The following is a 25,100-nucleotide window of genomic DNA, read 5'->3' on the forward strand; positions in this document are numbered from 1 at the left end:
GAAATATGATTTAATTGGGATAACAGAGACTTGGTGGGATGACTCGCATGACTGGAGCGCTGTCATGGAAGGGTATAGACTGTTCAGGAACAAAAGGCAGGGGAGAAAAGGAGGAGGAGTTGCACTATATGTAAAAGAGCACTACGATAGCTCTGAACTCCAGTATAAAGAGGGAGAAAAACCTGTTGAGAGTCTATGGGTTAAGTTTAAAGGAGCAAACAACAGCATTGATGAGGCCACCGAATCAGGTGGATGAGGTAGATGAGGCTTTCTTCGGACAACTGAGCGAAGCTTCCAGATCGCAGGCCCTGGTTCTCGTGGGGGACTTTAATCACCCTGACATCTGCTGGGAAACCTATACGGCAGTACACAGGCAATCCAGGAAGTTTTTGGAGAATGTTGGGGATAACTTCTTGACACAGGTGCTGAAGGATCCGACCAGAGGCCGTGCGCAGCTTGACCTTCTGCTCACAAACAGGGAGGAACTAATAGGGGAAGTGGAGGTGGGTGACAACCTGGGAAGCAGTGATCATGAGATGGTAGATTTCAGGATCCTGACCAAAGGAAGAAAAGAGAGTAGTAAAATACACACCTTGGACTTCAAAAAAGCAGATTTTGACTCCCTCCGAGATCTGATGGGCAGAATCCCCTGGGATGTTAACATGAAGGGGAAAGGAGTCTAGGACAGCTGGCAGTATTTTAAAGAAGCCTTATTGAAGGCACAGATAGAAACCATTCCGACGCGTAGCAAGAGGCAAACATGGTAGGAGACCGGACTGGCTTACAGGGGAAATCCTTGGTGAACTTAAGCACAAAAAGGAAGCTTACAAAGAGTGGAAACTTGGACAAATGACCAGGGAGGAGTTTAAAGGTATAGCTCGAGAATGCCGGGGGGGTTATCAGGAAGGCGAAAGCGCAAATGGAATTGCGACTGGCTAAGGATGTGAAGGATAACAAGAAAGGTTTCTACAGGCATGTTAACAAGATGAAGGTGATCAGAGAGGGTGTGCAGCCCCTAATGGATGAAGGAGGTAACCTAGTGACAGATGATGTGGGGAAAGCTGAAGTACTCAATGCTTTCTTTGCCTCTGTATTCACGGACAAGGTCGGCTCCTGGACTTCTGCGCCAAGTGACGCAAGATGGGATGAAGATGGACAGCCCGTGGTGGGTAAAGAACAGGTTAGGAACTATTTAGAAAAGCTAAACGTTCATAAATCCATGAGTCCGGACTTAGTGCATCCGAGGGTACTGAGGGAGTTGGCAAATGTCATTGTGGAGCCTTTCGCTATTATCTTTGAAAAGTCGTGCAGATCGGGAGAAATCCCGGATGACTGGAAAAAGGCAAATGTAGTGCCCATCTTCAAAAAAGGGAAGAAGGACGATCCAGGGAACTATAGGCCGGTCAGTCTTACCTCGGTTCCTGGAAAAATCATGGAAGGGATCCTTAAGGAATCCATTTTGAGGCACTTGGATGAGAGGAAAGTGATTAAGAATAGTCAGCATGGATTCACAAAGGGCAAGTCGTGCCTGACCAATCTGATTAGCTTCTATGATGAGGTAACTGGCTCGGTGGACATGGGGAAGTCAGTGGATGTGATATACCTTGACTTTAGCAAGGCTTTTGATACGGTCTCCCACAATATTCTTGCCAGCAAGTTAAGGGATTGTGGATTGGATAAATGGATGGTAAGATGGATAGAAAGATGGCTAGAAGGCCGGGCCCAGCGGGTAGTGATCAATGGCTCGATGTCAGGATGGCGGTCGGTTTCTAGCGGAGTGCCCCAAGGTTCGGTTCTAGGACCGGTTTTGTTCAATATCTTTATTAATGATCTGGATGAGGGGATGGATTGCACCCTCAGCAAGTTTGCGGATGACACTAAGCTGGGGGAAGAGGTAGATACGCTTAAGGGTAGAGATAGGGTACAGAATGACTTAGACAAATTGGAGGATTGGGCCACAAGAAATCTGATGAGGTTCAACAAGGACAAGTGTAGAGTCCTGCACTTGGGACGGAAGAATCCTAAGCATAGTTACAAGCTGGGGACCAACCAGTTAAGTAGTAGTTCTGCAGAAAAGGATCTGGGGGTTACAGTGGATGAGAAGCTAGATATGAGTCAACAGTGTGCCCTTGTAGCCAAGAAGGCTAATGGCATATTAGGTTGCATTAAGAGGAGCATTGCCAGCAGATCCAGAGATGTCATCATTCCCCTTTATTCGCCTTTGGTGAGGCCGCATCTGGAGTACTGTGTCCAGTTCTGGGCCCCACTACAAAAAGGATGTGGACGCATTGGATAGGGTCCAGCGGAGGGCAACCAAAATAATTAGGGGGCTGGAGCATATGACTTATGAGGAGAGACTGAGTGGCTTGGGTCTGTTTAGTCTGCAGAAGCGAAGAGTGAGGGAGGATTTGATAGCAGCCTTCAACTTCCTGAAGGGAGGTTCCAAAGAGGATGGAGAGAGGCTGTTCTCAGTAGTGACAGATGGCAGAACAAGGAGCAAGGGTCTCAAGTTGTGGTGGGAGAGGTCCAGGTTGGATATTAGGAAAAACTATTTCACTAGGAGGGTGGTGAAGCACTGGAATGGGTTACCTAGGGAAGTAGTGGAGTCTCCATCCCTAGAGGTGTTTAAGTCTCGGCTTGACAAAGCCCTGGCCGGGTTGATTTAGTTGGAATTGGTCCCGCCTAGAGCAGGGGGCTGGACGTGATGACCTTCTGAGGTCTCTTCTAGTGCTATGATTCTATGAATTGTTAAATAAACTGGTCACAAGAAAACAGCTTGCATTTCAGTTTAAAGGCAGATATACTGTATCCTGGAAATCAGAGTTTTGAAAAAAGACTTGGGGTGGTCATGGTGGTATGGATAATTAGTTGAATATGAGCTTGTCGGTGACACAGAACTTTGGCATTGATGTGACTGCTCCTGGAATATTGGGTTCATACCCCCTTCAAAAAGTATATTCATAAATTGGAGATGGTTCAGAGAAGAGCCATGAAAATGATTCAAGGACTGGGGAATATGCCTTTAGTGGTAGATTCCAGTGATAGATTCAGTCTTTTAGTTTATCAAAGACAAAGTTAAGGGTGACTTGATCTTTGTCAGTACCTACGTGGGGAATAGAAATTTGACAATAGAGGGCTCTTCAGTCTAGCAGACGAAGGTAAAACAATATACACTGGCTGGAACAAGAAGCCAGACAACTACAGACTAAAAGTACTTTTAGTACTTTTTTAACCAGGAAGGTAATTAGCCAATGGAACAACATTCCATGTGTTGTGGATTCCCCCATTAATGGAAATACAAAATCAAGATAGAATGTTTTTCTAAAATATATACTCTAATTAAGCTGCAGCTGTTGTACTTAAAACGGTAGTTAATTCATGGAAGTCCTATAGCTATGTTGGGTAGTTGTTGCTATGTCAGAGTAGATGACTATTTTGGTCACTGAATCTATGCTATATGCACATACTTTATAAAATGAATGATACCAGCACACATCCGTCTATACACGTGGTGTTTATACACCCATGCCTACACCCATGATACAGTGCAGTAGCCAGTTTTTAAGCATTTGATAGTATAAGGAGTTACCTGTCACTTTAAGAAATGTCAGCCCAGTTGTCTCCTTTTGAAATGATGATGACCTTTCTCCAGCTGTCTCTGGAGGAATGACCCATGAGAAAAATCCAGCCGCTGAATGGGTCTCAATGTTTCACATATTTGCTTTGATTGGACAACTACAATCTTAGGCCACTTGATTTAGCTAGTAACAAGTGCTCTGGAAATAATCGGTATAAGTATCTTCACTACACCTTTTGTATTTTTTCTTTTTTTACAGCAAACGAAAAGATTGAAGACATCAATGGCTGTCCAAAGAACAGATCTCAAATGGTAAGTGGTAATGCAGCTGTGCATGTGTGTATTACACAATGTCTAATAAAGTATGACAGTTAATTTAACTGAGAATTGTGAAATACTTGACCCAATACAGGGAAAGGGAAATCTGAACTGTCAGAACAACATTAATGATCCATTTCTCATCCTGTTGAAGTCAAAAGGAGAAGGCTTGGATCTAAACCTCTTAGCACAGTGTACATAACTTTTCTTTCTGTGACATTTTAATGTTTTTGTGATACACTGTTTAAGAAAAGCAAAAAATAAATCCCGCGATTTTATTTCAAAACAGTTTTGCTTAAAGTATATTATCATGGTTGCGCCAAATAAAATGAAGATCTTTAGGGCTAAAGGACTGCAGTCTCTTAGGCGCTATTAAGATATCTAGACATTTTAGGTCCTTTCCAAAAGACAGAATATGTTCATATATTAATGGTGGTTATGCCAAAATAGAAAGGAATTTGCAAATGTGAATTTAGAAGCTGTTATAAAAAATGTGCATTTTTTTATTGTGATGGGTTTTTATCTGTACAGTATTTTTACTTATCTGGCTTGTTTAATCTTCAAAACCAAGCATCAAATGATACAGTAGTAGAACTGATAGCATGCATTACATGAAGTGGATTTGTTATTAGGAACAGTGCCATTAATATTCTAGACAAGATATTTGAAAATATTTGCAGTAATAAGATAATTTAAAATGTACGGTAAGAAGATTATTTAATGTATAATATTTTAGACAGAGCTCATTGTCCTTCTGTATTTTCATACAGAATCCATGTTATGATATTAATTCTAATTTATCTACAAATTACAGCTGATACTGAATTTAGGATTATTTTAGTATAACATCTATAACATATTTTATGTATGCTTTTAGTTCTTACATTTTTTACCTGTGGGTTCAACTTTTATGTAACTGGTGATGAAACTAGTTGAAGGGTTAAGAGTTTGGCAGCCGTTTTCCATCCCAGAGCCAGAAACATCTTTGTGTTTTACTATTTCATTCTTCCCTGTCTGTGAAGTTATCCTCTTTATATCCACAGAGCAACCATTCCTTAAAAAGAAAAATACCTTTACAGATTTATCTTGCTACTTTTACTCCTTGGTAGAGATTGGCTGCTATTCTTGCTGCAGCCACAGCAGCTGTCTAGAGTATAAATAAATAGAGGAAACTTTCAAGATCATTGTAATTTAATATTTCACAAGTGTATTGTAAGAACAGAATTTCATTCATGAGCTAAAGGCGATACCAGATTATATAAAAAAGTCCATTTTGTTTTAACTGAAAGTTAGATTCACTCCCTTTTTTTCCTCTAAGAAAAATGTCACTTTCTACTGAAGTATCTCTTCTGGTGTTTGCAGCCAGAGCTGCCATCAAGAGCTATTGCAGAAGCCAGGTTTGGGCATATGTATTTACATAATGTATATTTATTTAAGTAAAACAACAAAGATCTGTAATTGACAGTGCTTAGTTCCAATTAACATGAAGATAGTTCATGGTAAACTCAGCATATAGAAGTATAGAATGGCCCAGAAAAATTCAGACACCATCCTACAACTGTAGTTTTCTGCATAGAATGAGACATGTCAGAAAATGGTGAAGAACAAAAGAAAATAAAAAGCAGTTTCCTGTTTGTGTCCATACTATAAAAAAACTAGTCCAAACACGCATGGGTCCACGAAGCACAGCAAGGGATGCCCTTCACTTAATACTTTTCATTACAGGAGCTAAACAACTGTTTTCTTTTCTTCTATTGATCTAGTTTTTCACTGTCCAGTGGCTCACATTAAAGACTCAGTATGCACTGCCCTGCAGAGTTTGGATACTATAGTACCATGTCTTGTACTTACAGAAAGTTAATGTAGTTAATGCTGGTAGCATAGGGAGCAAATGCTGAATGTTCAATGGAGTTTACAATCCTGAGAATATTGACTTAACAAAGCTTCCTTTAGAGTAAAGTAGAATAAAGTCAAGGAGGAGGTGTTAGTCAATTTTTATGCACAAATAATAGTTCTGGTTTTAGTGACTTGTTCATAGAGTGCAGATGTTCTGTAATATAATAATGTCACTTTACAGGTTCTACTCTAATATAAATGAGTATATCTCATTTGCAAGGATTGCCATTAGAAAACCAGCATTTGCAAACGAATGTGCACAATATCTTAAATGATTTTTATTCTGTTTCATATTTATCTGGGGGGGGCTTCTATTTCCATGGCACAAAAGAGAAAACAAAGACAGAAAGACCCTTACTCTGAATAGCTGAGGCCTTGATCCTGTTGTCTGGTCCCTGTGGACACACTAGCCCCAAACCTCAGGGAAATCCATATGTAGGGCTTGTGGTGCTCCAGGTGGGTACAAGCATCCATGCACATTGATCAGATTGATGGATGGGAGCCTCTGATACATAAACATGGGAAATTATGGCAACACGTAAAGAAGAGCGTAAATAGAGTTGATGGTTATAAGACACAAGGAACATGAAAAGTGTGTATTTTATCTGAAGCTAGAAAGATGGGGGTATTAAACTGGAGAATAAGATAGGGAGAAAAGAACAAAGCACAATAGCATAGGAGTAGAGAGCAGTAGGGGAGAGCTAGGTAAAGGAAGAGATTTTTTTTTAACATTGAGATTAGAGGGTAGATGGGAGAGGATGTTTGGGGTAGTGGGAGAATGAGGATGTTGCAGGCAAAGGCAGTGATGATAAAAAGCTTGAAATGCACATAGGAGGAGATAAGTGGAGCATCGGGGTAGGAAGTACATTGAAATAAGGTATTGCTCTGTAGTTGGGATAGAGCTGTGCTGTGCCTTGAACATTAGGATGAAGAGTTTTAAAGAGATGAGCTCTAAAGGGATTTAAGGGTATTGCTATAGTCGGAAAGGACTATCATTTATGCAGCAGTTAAAACCGAGAGGCACAAGGTAAGAGATTGAGAGGCCTGAGAAGGAGTGTTTACAGTGTTTAAAATAAGAGAGAACAGAAATGTGAGCCAAGATTTTGGCAGTGTGGATGGACTGGAAGGGAGACATTCTAGAAATGGTAGTTTAATGAGAATATTTGGCAGAACCTGGATAACCAATGACAACCCCAATGTCATCTGAGTTTGAAGGAGGAGGAGAACAGAGGTGCTGTTAATAATAGTGAGGAAGGAGGAATGTGTAGAGAGAACGATCAGAAGGTTTGATTTATCCATGCTAAGTCTGAGGAAGCAGGAGGGTGCCCCAGGGGAGATATTGGAGACACAGGAAGCAGTGTAGCCTGGACAGAGACCCCACAATTTCCACATATATTTGGAAGAGGAAATTGCTGTGATAACTATGAGGTATCTGAGGTCATACACGGATTTATAATTTTTAATGGTGGTCACTCTCGTGCATCTATCTATGAAAAAGAGATTGACAACAAGGAGAGAGTACACTCTCCTCTCTATGCACTCACCTGTCACAGTTGCCCTTTAATGCTCTGAAATATAATCTATGGGGAAAATATCCCATCAGGTTGCATAGGTAAAAGGAAGGGATTCAGTCTTTGCTATTGTTTATTTGGCTGTAGATTGTGCAGAGTTAGTCCATTTTTAGTCCAGCATGGGCCAGAGTCTGCAACACTTATTAACATCATTGACATGACTCTTTGAATAACTATCAGGCCCGTATTTTCAATACAGTGACTTTAGCTGGCTTGGAAAATCTACTTCAGCACAGGAAAGGGGGAAGATGTAGCCAAATATAAAAGACATCAGATATATTTAGGATATAGAGATGAAACATTATTAATTAATGTTGCGACACAGAACATAACAAGGGTCAGTAAAGTTAAAGAGGAAAGTGAATTCAAGAGACAATGGTCTTCTAATGAGAGCATCCAACTCCTGGATTGCTATGTCTAGGGAACATTACCTCAAGCAACCTAGATGATCTCAGCTGCTAAAATCAATAACACTGGGACACAACCTTATGGAGAGTTAACAATTAAAAAATTATTTTCATTTGCACCCCAAAACAAATTGGAATCCAGTGGAATCTTGGAACAGGTGTAATGTGATTAATATCTTGGCCATTTACATTAGATTAGGATCTGCCCGTATACATGTAACATTGCTAAGTGGGCAGTTACCTTCTGCACTAACCTCTAGAGATTTAATTATAGGTTTATATATATCAAAATCAAGGCCCTGCTTTCCAGTGTGTCTAAAAGTCATTTTTTGTTACATTTAGAAACTTGACAATTTTACCCCTGCAGTTTCTCACTGTTAGCATCAGTTACCATCCACCCAGCCTAGCGATATAGCAGAGGACACACCGTGGAGTGTATTAGTTAACCTGAGGGGTTACTGTTAAATTTTGATGCTGAGAATGCTGACCCATGTTACTCAAAGCCAAATTCAGTCCTGGTATAACTCCATTGTCTTCAAAGTAGCCGCACTTGGTTGTGCCAGGGTTTAATATGGTTTCAGGAGTGGAAATTGCATTTAAACTCTAACACCTTACAGAGATTCAACCAAGCTGCGTAGTTGTCCCCTTGCTGTCTTTATTTTGGGATAATCAGCAGCCACTCAAGACTGATCCTCCAAAATGTTTATGCTTCCATTGTTGTCTGGATGAGTGTGACTGGTCGGAATAAGTCTTCTGAGGGTGGTCCAACAAACTTCTCACTTGGGAGGAAGGTCTAGTCCTTAGTGCACTCCATTCCCAATGCAAAGAGTTCTGCTGCTAGAAATGTGCTGTAAATTCAGGGACATACATTGCAGAAGATATCAAAAGCATCACAAATCTTTCTCTCTCTGCAGCTTCAAAGCACAGGATTTCTTGGAATCTTAGTTTGTTTCAAATAATTCTTCTGTATGATTTTCCTGGGAGATCTGATGCAGAGAACTTTTGTGCCTTGGTTTTTATTATACATTAGTATTACCGTAACTTTGTTCCTCAGTGAGCTTGTGTTTAAATGTTACCACTGTTTGGTGTTCCTATAGAAACAAATGGGCATCTTTTTGGCTACAGCATGGTATTTTTCTACACAGCTGTATGTAAGGCTGAAGGGGAAAGCATTACTGGGATCAGTGCCAGACTTACTGTGGCAGCCACTAGCTTAACTCCTTCGACTTCATGCTGAGGCAGTGGCTAAATATTGAGTATGGGAATGTCTAACACTGCACTTTTTTTAGTGTAGCCTCAGTTTCTGTTGTTCACAGTAAAGGTCAAAGGGAAAAAAAAAAAGACCTTTCGGCCCTCATTTAGAAAGCACTCTCAATACTTTCTCTTGCCTTTTGTCCTTAAAAATAAATAAGTAAGCATGGCTGCAGTGTACACAAGCTTCTGCATCTTGCTGTAAAGAAAGGGGATTTTTGGAATGGTCTTCCACCCAGGAATAAGCAAATACGTGCTATACGTTTGTCTCCTGGTAGTAGCTTTGATATGCTGCAGATGAGACTACTTAATCCCCCTGGTGAAAGTGACTTACATTTTGATGGCTATGATTTTGATCTGTGGCTGCTTAGTTTATTTTGAAAACTGATTATTTTAATGGAACCAGAAAAATGAAAGCTAGAAAGAAAACTAATTAAATATAACAATTCAAGGTTAACATCATACAAGGATTTTGACGACAAAAAAAATCAGAAAGGACATCAGAGCTGAGGCTATCCTTAACTCATATTATAGTGCCTACAGCCTATAGTGTATATGTTATGTAAAATTGCCTATTACTGTCTGAGACCATATAGGCACAACAGACACTATTAAGTTCAGTATAATTTCACTTGCTTGTATTAATGTTGAATTTGGTCTCATGAGTGGAAATTGTGCTCAGGCTGAATTCTGCAGAGTGAGTTAAGGAAAGATCCTTAATGACATAATACTTTGCTCTTCAACATTATTGTCACTGGACCTTAATTGTAGGGGCCTTTTTCAAGCTTCTTTGCAGAGAAGAGAAAATTAAAAGCAAGGAGCTAGGAAATCAATCAGATGGGAAATAAATGGTAGCTATAAATTTATCCCCCTCCCCATAGGATTAATTAATGTATTTCCTTTTTGGGCCCTAGCTATGGAGAAATCTCTGTAGGTTTTCTAAATGGCATGTATTGAAATAATGTAGGTCTCAAGCGTATGTTGACAGTAAGAGCTACCTGCTCCTGTTTATATAGTTCAGCTCCTGCTTTCTGAATTCCACACAGTGGCTTTACTTTCTGAACAAAAACCCCATTTTCTTTATCCATAAGAAAAAAATAAGTACAGTGAAATACGTCATGAAACCCTTCATGCTAAACCAGAATGTGACAAAGATTGTGTGTCAGGTTTCTGATTTGGTAGCTGAAGTTGTTGATACAACTGTTTCTTTTGCCACCTAGGCTTCTGTGTCTATTTGAATATGACTCTATTTATAGAATACCTAGTACTAAGCTCTTCACATTCATCTATCCAAAGCAGGTCCTACTTTTGACAAAGGATTATCCAGTCTAGAGAAATTAGCTTTCACTTCTGTTAGAGTGTCTGTGGATCTTTGATTTCAGGCTTCTGATGATATACTGTCTCTGTGTAAGTATGTTTAATTTGGTTATTTTAAATAATTAAATAGTCTTACTCCAAAGCTGCTGTGATGTTTGTCAAGGATAGTTTATTCTCTGTTTTGGGGCTGGAATGATTTTTTTTTATAAATCCTCATCTAACTTGCTTATTTTGGGCTAAACTGTACCTTTGCCCTGGCCTGGCTCATGCAGCTGTAGGAGAGTGTGAGGAGGAATAAAATTCTACACTCCGCAATGATACTGTACAGGACCTAGGTGCTGGGTCCAGGCACAGGAAAGAGAGCAGGGTTTGTACACCCAAAATGTTCACTCCTCTGCTACACCAGCAAGTAAGTGGGCACAGAGTAGGTGGAGTCATCTCCTACACGCCCTTTACCACACCAAACACATGCATGTTGACCAGCCATAATGGTGAGGCTGTGTCTGGTAATGGGCTGTAACAGTACTCTCTTTCTGTCTTGCCGCTATGGAAGAGAAGAGCTACGAACTGACCCTTACACTGGGTTGAGCCAAAATGCTTGATCTGTCCCATTAATATCAAAGAACATGATGCTAGATTATCAGATGGTTGGAGCTTTTACCCTAATTAAGGATTTGGTCTATAATATACTAGGCTTGTTTGAAATTAATCCATGTATGCTAAATTACTGGTTTTAAAAATAAAATAACCATTTTTAAATAAAAGTGGCCCCAAAGCAACAGACAGACAGAAAATGTTCTTTATTTTTGTGCAAAGAATTATAAATCCAGTGGACATGTTTCATATACTTATTTTAGTTCTTTGCTTCAGGGTTTGATTGATTTCAGAATTAATTTTACACATTCAAGTTACAGATTGATATATAGAATCCTTCGGTACTTGAGTTTCTGTATGGGGATGAAAAACACTGTGCATGGTCTCCAGAACTGCATCGTTCCATGCTTTCTGCAGCGTCTAAGCTCTTAATAGTTTCAGTTTGAATATTTTTATATGCAATGTAAAGGTGGGTGGTTCTTATAGTGATTGTCCTTTTGGATTCCTCAAATGCACGTGCACAATAGAACAGATTTTTGTTGGTCACAATGTCCATAGGAACTATACCTGCAACCTGGAAATCTTGGCACCCCCCCTTCACCATCACCCCACTTATAAAGGGAAGAGCAGGCCAAACTGACCTTCAGTTCCTTATCATCCATGACACTACGATGGAACCTATGCAGTGACCCCTTACTTTGCACACTGTGCAATCTGTTATTAGGGTAGTTAGTTGTTAACTCATGGTTTCTATGGTTAGTGCTGCTAGTATAATTTTAGTTTGTATCATGCTCACTAGCAAAAAAAAAAAAAAACAGGCAAAAACTTTTTTAGAATAGATTTGGAGATATCCCTGATACTAGGACTCAAGCTGCTATGGCTGAGTCTGTTGTATTGATTTGAAGGGTGAGAAGAATTAAAGATATTATAAACACTTTCATTGTCCAACATGGAAACAGTGATAGAAAGGTTTGGGTTTTTTTCTTGAGTCTCTGGTTTATTTGATTTCTTGGGAAACACCCAGACGCATTCATTCTTTGATCAAACGTAAGAAACAACAATATATCAAAACACACATTTATATTGAAACTGAAACTGAATAATTATGCAAAACAGATTTAACCAAAGCCTGTTTAAAATCTTTCTTCTTTTACAAGCAAAATGTCAGTTTCTCTTTTTCTTGAATACACTTTTCTTTGATGAAAAGGAAGGGTTAATTTCACTTGGTCTTGCTGTCTGAAATACAAACACTTTTCCTGTTTTTAACAGACAGGCACAAGGTGAGGGAAAAACAGGACAGAAATGGTACAGGAAATATGACTTTTGTTGATGTTCTAGGAACACTGGATGTCTGCTCAGTAATGAATGGATGTTTTAGGCTGAAAAATCAGCCTTGGTACCTGTTCCTTGGACTCAGGCTCATGTTACAATCATGAGGCCTTCTCTCCTCAGATAAGGCATGTGGATGTGGCATTGTATGTAGTGCAGTTGATTTCAGAAACCATTGAAAAGCTAAGTGGAAGAGGGGTTAGGAGGAAAAAAATCATGGAGCTGAAGGTAACACAATTGGGTATCCCCATTTAATGGACTGAGGACTAGATATGATGACTTTTAGGACTATCAGGTGAAAATGTAGTTCTCCAAAGAAGAACAAGGTCTGCTGGCCTTGCTCTTGGGAAGAAAACCCTGTGGTTCGATTTACTCTTTTTGCTTGGGAACGAGGAAGATGAGGTGAGATGTGATGAGCCGAGTTGGAAAGTTTTTTCACATTTCTCCTTTTAAGGACCCCAAAAGGTGATAGAAGGGAAATGGGTGGCATAGTTCATCCGCTCATTATTACACTCTATTAAATCTATTTCCATAAGGCCAAACTTGATAGAGGTAATGTTATTAAGTCCAGTCTCAACATAATTCTTGACCCCCGTCAGTAAGCCTTCTTTGGACTAATTCAGTCCCTGTCTGAGTTTCTTGCACCTGTTTATAACATTCTTTATTTAAAATAGCTTGACCTATTTTCATTCTTACTCTGCAAGCAGACAGAAGTTACATACCAGTTGTCACAACAGTCCTCCCTCCCCTCCCCGAGCATTTAAAATTTGCCCTTCTTGAAGGCTGCTATCAGATGAATGATGGGCATTTTTGTCTGGGTAAAGGGGCACATTTGTCAGAGGAAAGGGGCACATTCCTGGCATATGTTCAATTGTTGTTGCTTCTCCAAGAAGACACAAAGGCTATGTCTAGACTGCATCTCTCTGCCGACAGAGGGATGCAAATTGAGCACTTCAGAAGTGCAAATGAGCCTGGGATTTAAATATCCTGGGCTTCATTTGCATACTCACGCTCGGGCGTTGTGCCGAGCATGCGCCCTTTCGAAAGTGAAAGTAAAGTGTAGCCGCGGCCGACAGTGGGACTCTTTTTCGGCAGAACCTGTACTCCTCAAAAAATGAGGATCTGCCAAAAAAAGCTCCTCCCTGTCCGCAGAACTGTGGCTACACTTTATTTTCACTTTCGAAAGGGCGCGTGATCGGCACAGTGCCTGAGCGTGAGTATGCAAATGAAGCCTGGGATATTTAAATTCCGGTCTCATTTGCACTTCTGAAGTGCTTGATTTGCATCCCTTTGTCGGCAGAGGGATGCAGTCTAGACGCAACCAAAGTGAGGAAGGCCTGCTTCAGGGTCCTTCTGCTGGGACACTCAAGGGTCTTAGGGGTTGATTCCAGGTTTGCTGAAACATGCCTCTCTCATCTCATGGGCACCATGGCTCATACAGGCCTACCCACCAATCCTGTTAATATTGAAACTCCTCAGGAAACTCGGACAAGGTTCAACCTCTGTAATCCTGGTAGTACTCAGAGCAGGTTAGCTTGACAGGCTCTGACCACGCTTCCTGCTCCGCCTTATATAGTTTAGTAAAATGGATGTTAGTACATACACCGGGATCCAGTATCATTGCAGCAGACCATCTGGATGCAGGCTAGTTAGCAGGCACTGAAAGAATATCCAGACATCTCAATACACAGCAGAAAAGCTTCTGCTAACCATCGTGTGCTGTAATGCAGCAAAATTAAAAGGATTTTCTGTTGGGAAGTACGTCACCCATCTTCCTTCAAAGCACCTGTTTCTACTAGTCTGAACTATCTGCTAACCCCAAAATATTGAAGACTATTCATCAACTCCACAAGGATACATTTAGCAGCAAGAGCAGCTCACCCTCCTCCTATTCAGGGCCATATCATATTTCCCCTTCCTACAGTTGCTAGATTTCTCAAAGTTCCCATGCATGTGTTTACTTATTCTGGGAGCCACCCCCATCCTGGGACCTCCACAGTGAGATCTGGCTTAATTCAACTTCCCTTTGACCACCTAGTAGCCTGCTCTTTTTACCAATTAAGACAATGAAGACTTCCTTTTTAGCAGTCTTTATAGTCTCCTTACAAAATTCCTGCCTATGGTGGTTTCTGATTTGCATTTAAATCATTTGGTTCACCTTCCAGTTTCGTCTTCAAACCTGGGGAAAAACAAATTGTAGTCCTGTAACATGGACAGGGTTATTTCATACTAGTTGGACAGGACCTGACCCCTCAGCGGCTCCTCCAGAGTGTTTATAGCCTTTGGAGATAGGATAAGGCCATCCAAAGCCACTTCCACCCAAATAGGTTGTCTAAATAGGTATCTAACTGTATTAGATCCTGTTATGAGATCACCAGGTTAGATACTTCAGGCAGGTTAATGGCCATTCCATCATAGTTCAGGTAGCGTCTCTGGCTTTTCTAAGAACGATGCCTTTTTTAGAAAATTGCAGTATAGCTTCACAGGAATCAGTCCACATTGTCACCCAGCACTGCTTCTGAATTGTGGCCTCAGAATCAGACGCCCACTTAAGTACAGCTGTCCTACAGTCCTTGTTTACATAAGACTACTATAATGCCTTTCTGTCTAAGAGGTCACTGCTTCCTAGTCACTAGAAGTGGAATCCAGGACAGACATCACTTGAAGAAGAAAGAATGGTTATTTATCTGACAGTAACTGTGGTTCTTCAAGCTGTTCATGTGGATTCCAATATCCACCCTTTTCCTGTGTCTATAAAGTCCCTATGCATATAGGATTCTGTACTAGCGAAGGAACTGGGGATGGTTGGGTCTGCTCTGCCCTTTTATGTCCTCGGGTGGCAAGGTGTGAGGATCTAATTGCTAGCCAGAAAGTATATGATGTCATTTGTGCAGGACACATGCTCACCACAAGCAGATGTGGACTACACATCTCAAAGAACCATAATTACTGGAGATAAGTAGCCGTTCTTTCTTTAAGAAAGGGCTACTTTTGTTTCTCTAGAAATCATGCTTTACTATTCTGTCTGTTAGAGATTCAGAGCAGAGGAATCACATAGTTTGGGCATTTCCTAAGACATTTCCCCTGTTTTGGGGTTGAATATTTAGCACTCAGGAAAGTGTGACATTAATGGGACTAGCTAGAACAGTGCAGCTTTGTTGTAGTATCTCAGTCCTGACCGGAGTCAGTCCTAAGCAGAGAGACACTGCCATTTGTTTCACATCCCCTGTGCACTAGGTTGAGACCAGCAAATCATGTTCACTTATGTTGTGAGATGAGTGGTTCTCTGGGGCAGGAACTTTGTTATGTACGTATTGTACTTGTTGAGCACACTGTCTGTGTTTAACAAATCGTTCTTATAATTTCATCATCAGAGTCAAAAGTTCAAAGGATAATACCATAATAACCCAGTAACCCTACTTTGACCTCTCAAACATTGAAGCTGTGAGTATGTAGCACTTCTCATGATCAGGCTCACTCAGTGTTAGGGATGTTAGATAACGATTAATTGAACAGTTGTATAACTGCACAAAATAGTATTGGTTACGTGACTATTTGATAGTCCCCAGGGATGGTGCAGCAGGCGATGAGCTCCTGACCCCATGCCTAGGAGTCCCCCCACACACCTCCCATTAGAGGCAGCAGCGTGGGGTGGCAGTGGCCTCTGTCCGTGGGTGGCCCGAGTTCCCCACAGAGAGAGTCTGTGTCAGCATCCCACGAAGCAGTCCCTATCTGCAGCAAGCCTGGGCCCGGCACCGATAGAGGTTGCTCCATAGCAGCCTCCTCTGCCCCCACCCCTGCTTCATGCTGTTTCTCTGATAGAGAGGCAGCAGTACTCGGCAGAGGAGAAGCATCTTGCGTGAGCCAATATGCACAGGGAGCCAGCTTGAAAGCTGGCTTCCTGTGTGTACCGGCTCCCGCCTGACCCCCTCACCTCTCCACACTACTGCTTCTCTATCAGAGGCAGCAGCACTGGAGGGTGGGGGGGGGGGGCAAGAGGCTCTGCAGATCCAGTGCTTAAAAGCTGGCTTCACACACACCGGCTCCCACCCCCCACTTGCTCCCTTTGATACTGAGGCAGCAAGGGAGGGGAATGCTTGCCTAAACTCATTGGTTAATCATGTACTCGGCTACACATTGTCATCCCTACATATGGAATCATATTTTAGCAGTTTTAAACAGAAAAAACATTCTGGCTTGGGTTGCCTAAAACCATTCTGAATTCAAGAATGCCCTGAAGGGGGAATGGAAACGTGGACAACTATGAATTGAAATGCTCTGTTATGCTTAGTGAATAAATTTCTACAGGTTGAACTTCTCTCGTCCAGGACTCTCTGGTCGGCAACCTCCGTGGTCTGGCAGGTCCACAGATATTGCTAGAATAGAGAGCTCCATCCCCAGAGGTTCAGATGGGAACAGAGCCAATATAGGGCCAGTGATCAGCTGGAGATCCTGACTGCCTAACCTCCCCTATTCTGGCAAATTCTCTTGTTCAGAACGACTTAGGTTCTGAAGGTCCTGGGCAAGGGAAGTTCAATGCTATGTCTTAGCTGTAGATTATGTTTGCAGGAAGAAAAAAAAAATCAAGTATTGATGGGGATTTGGTGCCAGCCACGTAAGCTGTGGTTTACATAAGAATCAGGTGAGCAGCACATGATTTGTGTCTTCAGGCTCTGTACCTTCTAAAATACATCAGTCATCCTGCCTTTACACTGTGAAAATGATCCATCAGCCCCATGCTCTTTTACTGTTAACATTTTGTAAACTTAAGATTTCGGGATGCCCCCATGAAAATATTAATTTGCCTGTCTACATTTGGATTGGTAGCAACCCTACATTAGGTTGCAAAAATTGACATATATTAGTATGTATACAGATAATAGGTTCATTTTGAGCAAAAGAATATTATTTATATCTGTATCTTTGAAAAAATTGAAGTATTTTCAGTTTTTCCTTGTCATTTCCTCATAAGAAAGCTTAATGAATAATGCATAATATGGAGGTGACTTTATCTGAAACAACAGTTATAAGAACATAAGAACTGGGTCAGACCAACAATCCATCCAGCCCAGTTCCCTGTCTGCCAACAGTGGCCAATCCCAGATGCCCCAGAGGGAAGGAACACAACAGATAATCCTCACGTGATCCCTCCCCCATCATCCAGACAATCAGAGGCTAGGGCAGTGGGCCCCAACCTGAGGGTGGGGCCGCACATGCGCTACATGCCTGGGGGTGGCACTGCATGTGTGCTGCTCATGCGTTGGGCACCTGGGGGCGGGGGCTGTGCATGAGCTGGCACCCCGGGGCCTGGTGCGCAAGAATGGCTTGCGCCAGCCCTGGTCAGTTGGCAGGCGTACATAAATGCCCCAGTGGGCGCCATGGCGCCTGCGGGCACTGCGTTGGGGACCGCAGGGTTAGGGACACCGTTTCTACCTATCTCGGCTAATAGCCATTGATGGACCTAACTCCATGAATCTATCTAAGTCTTTTTTGAACCCTGTTAAAGTCCTAGCCTTCACGGCATCCTCTGGCAAGGAGTTCCAGCGGATAGGATTTTAAGAACTGTCAGTGTAATGATACTTGTTTTTTCTTTGTGGGCTGAGTTCCCAGGTCTTAATCTTCAGTCAAATGTAGTCCATGTTCAACATATATCTTCACCCAGGGTATGTCTACACTAGAAAGTTAGTTCGAACTAACGGACGTTAGTTCGAACTAACTTTCCTATGCGCTACACTAGCGCTCCGTTAGTTCGAACTTAATTCGAACTAACGGAGCGCTTAGTTCGAACTAGGTAAACCTCATTTTACGAGGACTAACGCCTAGTTCGAACTAGCTAGTTCGAACTAAGGGCTGTGTAGCCCTTTAGTTCGAACTAGTGGGAGGCTAAGGCTTCCCAGGTTTCCCTGGTGGCCACTCTGGCCAACACCAGGGAAACTCTATTGCCCCCCTCCCGGCCCCGGAGCCCTTAAAGGGCCACGGGCTGGCTACTCACTTTGTGCCAGTTGCAAGGCTGCCAGCACCCGTGCCTGCACAGCCTGCACCTGCCACAGGATGAGCCAGCCATCCGAGGGCTCCCAGCCCTCCACTGCTCCCCACGACCAGCCTGGCGGCTCCCGGGAGCCTGCCCGGGGGCGCAAAAGGCGGGCGCCCGCCTGGTCAAGTGCGGAGATCGTGGACCTCATCGAGGTTTGGGGGGAAGCCTCAAATGTCCACGATCTCCGCACTAGCCACCGGAACGCGGCCGTCTATGGACGCATGGCTGCCAGCCTGGCCGCCAGGGGCCACCAGCGCAGCCGGGAGCAGGTGCGCTGCAAGATTAAAGACTTGCGGCAGTCCTACTCCCGGGCCTGCCTGCCAGGGGCTGACCCGGAGGCCTGCCCCCACTTCCATGCCCTGGACCGCATCCTGGGGCCTCATGCCGTCCCTGCCCCCCGGGACGTGATTGACCCCGGGGCAGAGGGACCGCTCCTGGACACCGAGGAGGAGGAAGAGGGCTCTGAGAGCCAGGAGCCTGCTGCCAGCCTTCCCAGGACCCGGGACCCCCGAGGCACCCCACAGAGCCGCTCGCCTGCATCATCAGAGGCCGGGGAGGCATCCACCTGTGAGTACCCTCGTGTTCCCCTTATGTGTACGGGGGGCTGGGGCGAGAGGGAGCCCCGGGACCGTGCGCCTGGGCCTTGCCCACTACGGAGCAGCAGCTGGGGATCCTGCAGGGGCCCTGGCCTTGCAGAGGGGAGCTGGGTTTCACACACCTGGGCCCCTGGGGTAATTGACCGCTGGTCTTCTTGCACCACAGCTGCAGCACCGGGGACTGCAGGGCGCACCACACCGCCTGCAGCAGCCGCCCGCGCCCGGGCAAGCAGGACAGCCAGGAACCAGGAGGACTACCAGAGGCGGCATCTCCGGTTCCTGGACCGACAGCTCCGTCTCCAGGACCACTGGGTCCAGGAGGACCTCAGGCTGCGCCAGAGGAGTCTGGAGGCCCTGGAGGAGCAGGGCCGTGCCCTGCGAGGCCACCTCCAGAGCCTGCTAGACCGCTTTCCATTTCCTCCTCCCCCTGCTCCCCCTCTTGCTCCCCCTCTTGCTCCCCCTGCTCCCCCTCTTGCTCCCCCTCTTGCTCCCCCTGCTCCCCCTCTTGCTCCCCCTCTTGCTCCCCCTGCTCCCCCTGCTCCTCCTGCTCCTCCTGCTTCCGCTCCTGCTTCCGCTCCTGCTTCCTCCACACCCCCTGTCCTCTCTGCCCCCCCCTCCACAACCATTCCCCACCGACGCCCCCGGACCCGCAGTGTGGCGAGACGGGAGAGGCACCCAGACTCCCACCCCTGAGCTTTCCTTTCCCTTCCTCCCTTCCCTCCCCTCCCCTTCCAGCTCCCTCGTCCCAGGTTTCCCCCTCCCTTCTCCCACCTTCATTCCTCCCTCCCCCACCCCAGTTCTGTGAAATAAACAGACGTTTTTGTTGGAAAAACAGGTGTCTTTATTTGACAGTAGGTAGGGAGGGGAAAGGGGAAGGGGGGGGTAGGGTGGAAGAAGGCCCCGGTGGGGCATGCAGGGAGAGGTCAGTCCTCCTCCTCCTCCACCTGGAAGCTCTCCCGCAGGGCTTCCCGGATCCGGATGGCCCCCCGCTGGGCTTCCCGGACGGCGGCGGTGCGGGGCTGACCGTAGTGTCCAGCCATGCGGTCAGCCTCAGCCATCCAGGCTGGCAGGAAAGCCTCCCCCTTCCGCTCACACAAATTGTGGAGCACACAACATGCCGCCACCACGGGAGGGATGTTGTGCTCAGCCAGGTCCAGACGGGTGAGGAGGCATCGAAAGCGGGCTTTCAGTCGCCCGAAGGCCCCCTCCACCACGATGCGGGCCCTGCTCAGCCTGTTATTGAAGGCCTGGCGGGAGGGATTGAGGTGTCCCGTGTAGGGCTTCATGAGCCAGGGCTGCAGTGGGTAGGCGGCATCCCCCACCAGGCAGACGGGCATGTCCACGTCCCCGACCCTGATGTGGCGGTCGGGGAAGAAGGTCCCGTCCTGCAGCCGCTGGCACACGGAGGAGTTCCGGTACACCCGGGCGTCGTGTGCTTTGCCGGACCAGCCCACATTTATGTCCGTCAACTGTCCCCGGTGGTCACACACGGCCTGCAGGATGACGGAGAAGTACCCCTTGCGGTTCACGTACCGGGACGCCTGGTGTTCCGGGGCACGGATGGGGATGTGCGTCCCGTCGATGGCCCCCCCGCAGTTGGGGAAGCCGAGGGCGCCGAATCCCCGGATGACGGCATCCGGGTTGGCGAGGCGGACCACCCTGCGGAGCAGCACCCGGTTGATGGCCTTGACCACCTGCGGAGAGAGACACAGCAAAGCGTCAATCAGTGGGGCGCCCGGGTGGCTGGGAGCGTGCGTGCCCTGGCAGTGCCCCGCGCCCCACTCCCGGAAGCAACCCCCCTGGCGGCGTGTAGTACGGCCGGGACAGCCCGACCCCTCCGGTGCGGGGCGCCTTCGCCTCCTCCCGCCCCCCCCTTTGTCCCTGGGGCGGCCCATCCCCTCCTCGCAGCCCCCCTCCCCCCCGGCTCGGTGGCCGACGAGCGCCGTACCTGCATGAGCACTGCTCCGACAGTGGATCTCCCCACGCCGAACTGGTTCCTGACGGATCGGTAGCTGTCCGGCGTGGAGAGCTTCCAGAGGGCGATGGCCACCCGCTTCTGGAGGGGGATGGCGGGCCTCATGCGAGTGTCCCTTCTTTGCAGGGCAGGGGCGAGCCACTCGCAGAGCTCCAGGAAGGTGTCCCTCCTCATCCTAAAGTTCTGGGTCCACTGTCGGTCGTCCCAGTGCTCCAGGACGATGCGGTCCCACCAGTCGCTGCTGGTGTCCAGACGCCAGATGCGGCGGGGCACGCCGGTGCCGGGGCGCCGCCGCGGCTCCTCCACGGCCCCCAGGGCGGCCAGGCGGAGAGGCAGGGGGCTGACGTTCCCCAGGTGGTGCCAGGCAGCCTCGAGCCATTGCTGGCAGGCTTGCAGCAGCAAGTCCAGAACGTGCACCAGAAGGTGCAGGGCGAGCCGTGGCTCCATGTTGCCACCTGCGGTGGTCCCCCCCGAAGGGAAGCACCGACACAGACGGGCACAGAGACCGACGCTTTGCTGTCCCTCGGCGAGGTTGGCAAGCAAGCAGGAAAAGCTGAGAACCGGCTGTCCAGGGGGGGTCCCTTTAAGCACGAGCCTCAGATAGCCTCAGACAGCAGCCACACAAAGCAACTGCTGACCTGATGCCCTGCCAGAACCGGTTTCAGCTGCCCTTAAATGCCCCCCTGCGTCCAATCAGTGTGGACGCGCTAGTTCGAACTAGCAAAACGCTAGTTCGAACTAGTTTTTAGTTCTAGATGCGCTAGTTCGAACTAGCTTAGTTCGAATTAACTAATTCGAACTAAGTTAGTTCGAACTAGCGCTGTAGTGTAGACGTACCCCCAGAGATGGGTCTTTATTTACATGTTTTCTGGGACTTTTTTCAGTATCACTTGCCTTTTTCAGCTTGTACAGAGAGCCCAGTCAGTAGGATGGTCTAGCTTTTTTCTTCTAACACTGACCAGAATAGAAATTGAAATTGCCCCGGTGTTACAAATACAAAATCATCTGTGGCTATTTGTGTTCATATCTGTTAGAAGTGCATCTGTGTTCTAAAATATCCTTTTGCATACAAGGATGGTCCTGGGCCTTATATACTTGGGAAAGGAGTAGTAGTATGAGCAAAAACTTATTATTCCTGTCTTTTATATGGAAATTCAAGGAAGTTCTCTGTACCTCAGTTACTGTATCTGTAAAAAGCAGGAGATGGAAGGAGAGGGATAGGGAATTATGATGCATGCTTACATTTGTAAAGCACTTTAAGATCAGTGGATGAAAAGAGCGGTACTTGTGTACAGTAATATTTTTTACCACTTTGGTGAGGAGAGGCTGATGCATAACTAGTTCCTCTTTGAGAGAGTAAGCTTCATTAATTAAGATTTCAATTTAGAATCGACTCCTAAGACTAGGAGGATAACTGGTACAGAGGATAAGGATCCTGAAAAAGAAATTCTACAAGTCTAAGAGAGAAAAAATGATGAATTAACTCCGCTTGTGAAGGGGACAGTTTTTACAATACAAATTGTATGTAAATGCAAAATTATGGTAGTGTCAAACATACAAGGCCACATCCTGGGTCATGTCAGAGTGATATGTTGTACAAAGGTAACATTGTGTCAGTTTTGCGTACTCCCATTGGACTAATGTGTTAGCTCGCCTATGTCTAAAGCAGCTGGATGCTTGATCTAAGTTACTCCTGGCTGCCCACTGATCAGTAGTAGGTATCAGTAGTTCTGGTAGTTACTGATCAACAGGATACACAATTCTCCAACCACTACCCCTTCTCTTGCAGTCATGCCCCCTACAACACCCCAGAGATTCCCTTAGTATAGGGAGTATGAAGGATGCTGAAGTGCAAATAGCAGAATGTATGATTCAGAGTTATTAGGGTTATTTTTCTAAAGTTATTCTGAACAGAATCTCTGGCCTTTGCATCATTGTCGATAAAGAACAAATTCTCTCCTCACTGAATTTAAAAAGAAAGGGAAGTCCTGGCAAAGAATATTTATTTTCTCTCTCAAGTGACAGAAAACGCTTAGAGGAATTAAAATAAAAACACTTCATGCAGAAAGGAGTTCATATGTTAAGTAAATTACCATGTGCAGCAACTGGAACAACTAAGCAACAGGGATTAATCAGTTTTTATAAGGAGAAACCTTAATTAAATATGTGAAAGTAAAATTGCCAGCTCAGCTCTCCGCTCCTCCCTCTCAAGCCCTTTATAACAGTGATTCCCAATCTGTGGTCTGTCAACCCTGGTGGTCCGCAATGGTTCTGTAGGGGCACATGGAAAGTTGGGAGCTGAGATGCTCCATGCCAGGAGCCAGCAAATCCCTCAGCCCGCACTGCTTCCCGAGCTGGCTGAGGGACTTGGTTTGGGAACCAACACGAGCTGAGGGACGTGCAGGCTGCAGGCACAGCTATATTGTTTGGGGGAGGGAGGGGGGTCCGTAAAATTTTAATACATTGAAAAGTAGTCCGTATGCTGGAAATGGTTGGGAGCCACTACTGTATAGTTTGCCTGAGCTCCCTACATTTTCCCAAGTTCTTGATTTATAACTCTTTATGACAGTGTGTCATCTGATGACCATAGAATTTTTTTATTTTACACTGCCTGTCGCCAGTAGAGTTTTAGAATGAAGACTACTGGGGCAGGAGACTTGTAGGGGCAGGACCTTTCAGGGTTAGAATCAGCTCTACTCTAATTTGTGTTTAGTTTTAAGAAATGTCAGAACAAATAAATGCCCTGCATGTTGTGGAACTGGTATTGTACAACTGACTATGCCACAGACTCTTAATGTTATATCGCCTCGTAAAAATGAATTAGTGTAGAGTGTTCTAAAGAGCAACACTTATCTCTCCTTTGGGGAGGGAGGGGTACTTTTCCTTTCTTTAGATATATATTTTAATATATATTTGATCTGTCTGGAGTCGTTCATTTCAAATAGCAAGTAATTCAAATCACATTGATTATTGCAGTGGATCACTGTATTCCAATTTACCACCAGTCGCTTCCCTGTATGCCTACCTAGCTTCTGAAACATGCGATTTCTCCTTTGCCTCTGCTGTGTTAGATGTTGCCTGGGGCAGGAAGCAGTGCAACTGAGAAATCAGAGCTGCCTGCCAAAAGCCAGCCATGGCTTGCAGTGAAAAAGAAAATACCCACTCCCTTTTGACAAATCAGCAACCTCATCTCTGCTTTAAGAGCTTAAACAATATATGGGCTTGGCCCAGAAGGATTCCTCTGAGTTCAACAAGTATTAATTGAAACAGTATAATTTTAAGGTGACAGTTATCAGGACTGGCCTTACCATGAGGCAAACTGAGGCGGCTGCCTCAGGTGCCAGACTGGCGGGAGTCGGGTGGGGGGGGACTAGGACCCAGAGTGTAGAAAATTGTGTCTGCTGCTGGTGCATATGTATTCTCTCTGCTCTAGATGCACAGAGATGGTGGAGTGCCATGAGAGGAGTAGAACAGGAAGAAGGCAGAATTGAGATCTTTCAAAGTTTTGGCACAAACGAGGGGATGGGGGGCGTCATTTGAGCTCCCTGACTCAGGTGCCAAAATGTTGTGGACTGGCCCTAACAGTTATGCATGCTATGCTAAGAGTCAGTGCAACGTAGCATAATTAAACTTCCATCACTTTGCGAGCGGGTGCTTAGTTGTGATCTTCTCACCGATGTGATCCTGTTACCATGCCATTCAGAATATTTTGCACCTCCACTATTGAAGATACAAAACTGTATGTCTGCATGAAACCCAACCTTTTTGCATATATAGTTTACCTGGACTTCATAGTCCTAGCTATGTTAGTATTGCCAGAAAAAATGTCATGAGAGTTGCCATGAAAGACTGTATTTGCCTATCTTTAAGGCTATGTCTGCCCTACCACTTATGTTCGCAGAACTTGTGGCATTCAGGAGCATGAATATTCCACCCATCAGAGCAAGAAATTCCACATATGGGGGGTGGATTAATTATGTTGAGGGGAGGCCTCTCTCCTGTTGGCATAGAGTGGCTACTTGAGAGATCTGACAGCAGCACAGCTGCATCAGTACAACTGTGCCACTGTCAACTCCTCTCTAGAGTCTTGTCTTCAATACTTCTTTTTATAGCCCAAATTTAGAAATGTTCATATGGTTAGAGACTTTTGTATTTAAAAATCCACCTGAGTTGGTGGCTACAGTTGGTACCTTTGCCTAATTCATAGTATGGTGTAATAAACCAAGCCTTGGCTC

At 45.1% G+C, this 25,100-nt stretch overlaps 1 protein-coding gene across 11 annotated transcripts in view; it reads left to right on the plus strand.

The window, feature by feature from the left end:
• NAV2 (neuron navigator 2) overlaps nucleotides 1–25,100 on the plus strand; it is a 696,386-nt gene that overhangs the window by 453,163 nt on the left and 218,123 nt on the right. For 10 of the 11 annotated variants that reach the window (XM_075927729.1, XM_075927722.1, XM_075927724.1 and 7 more), the window contains one exon: nucleotides 3,837–3,889. In XM_075927729.1, coding sequence (XP_075783844.1) covers nucleotides 3,837–3,889 — 53 coding nt within the window. Of the gene's footprint in view, nucleotides 1–3,836; nucleotides 3,890–10,394; nucleotides 10,428–25,100 lie in introns of those variants that run through there. The other variant, XM_075927732.1, reaches the window with a different exon arrangement.

The sequence above is a fragment of the Pelodiscus sinensis genome, chromosome 4 (assembly GCF_049634645.1).
Source record: "Pelodiscus sinensis isolate JC-2024 chromosome 4, ASM4963464v1, whole genome shotgun sequence".
NCBI classification, from domain to species: domain Eukaryota; kingdom Metazoa; phylum Chordata; order Testudines; family Trionychidae; genus Pelodiscus; species Pelodiscus sinensis.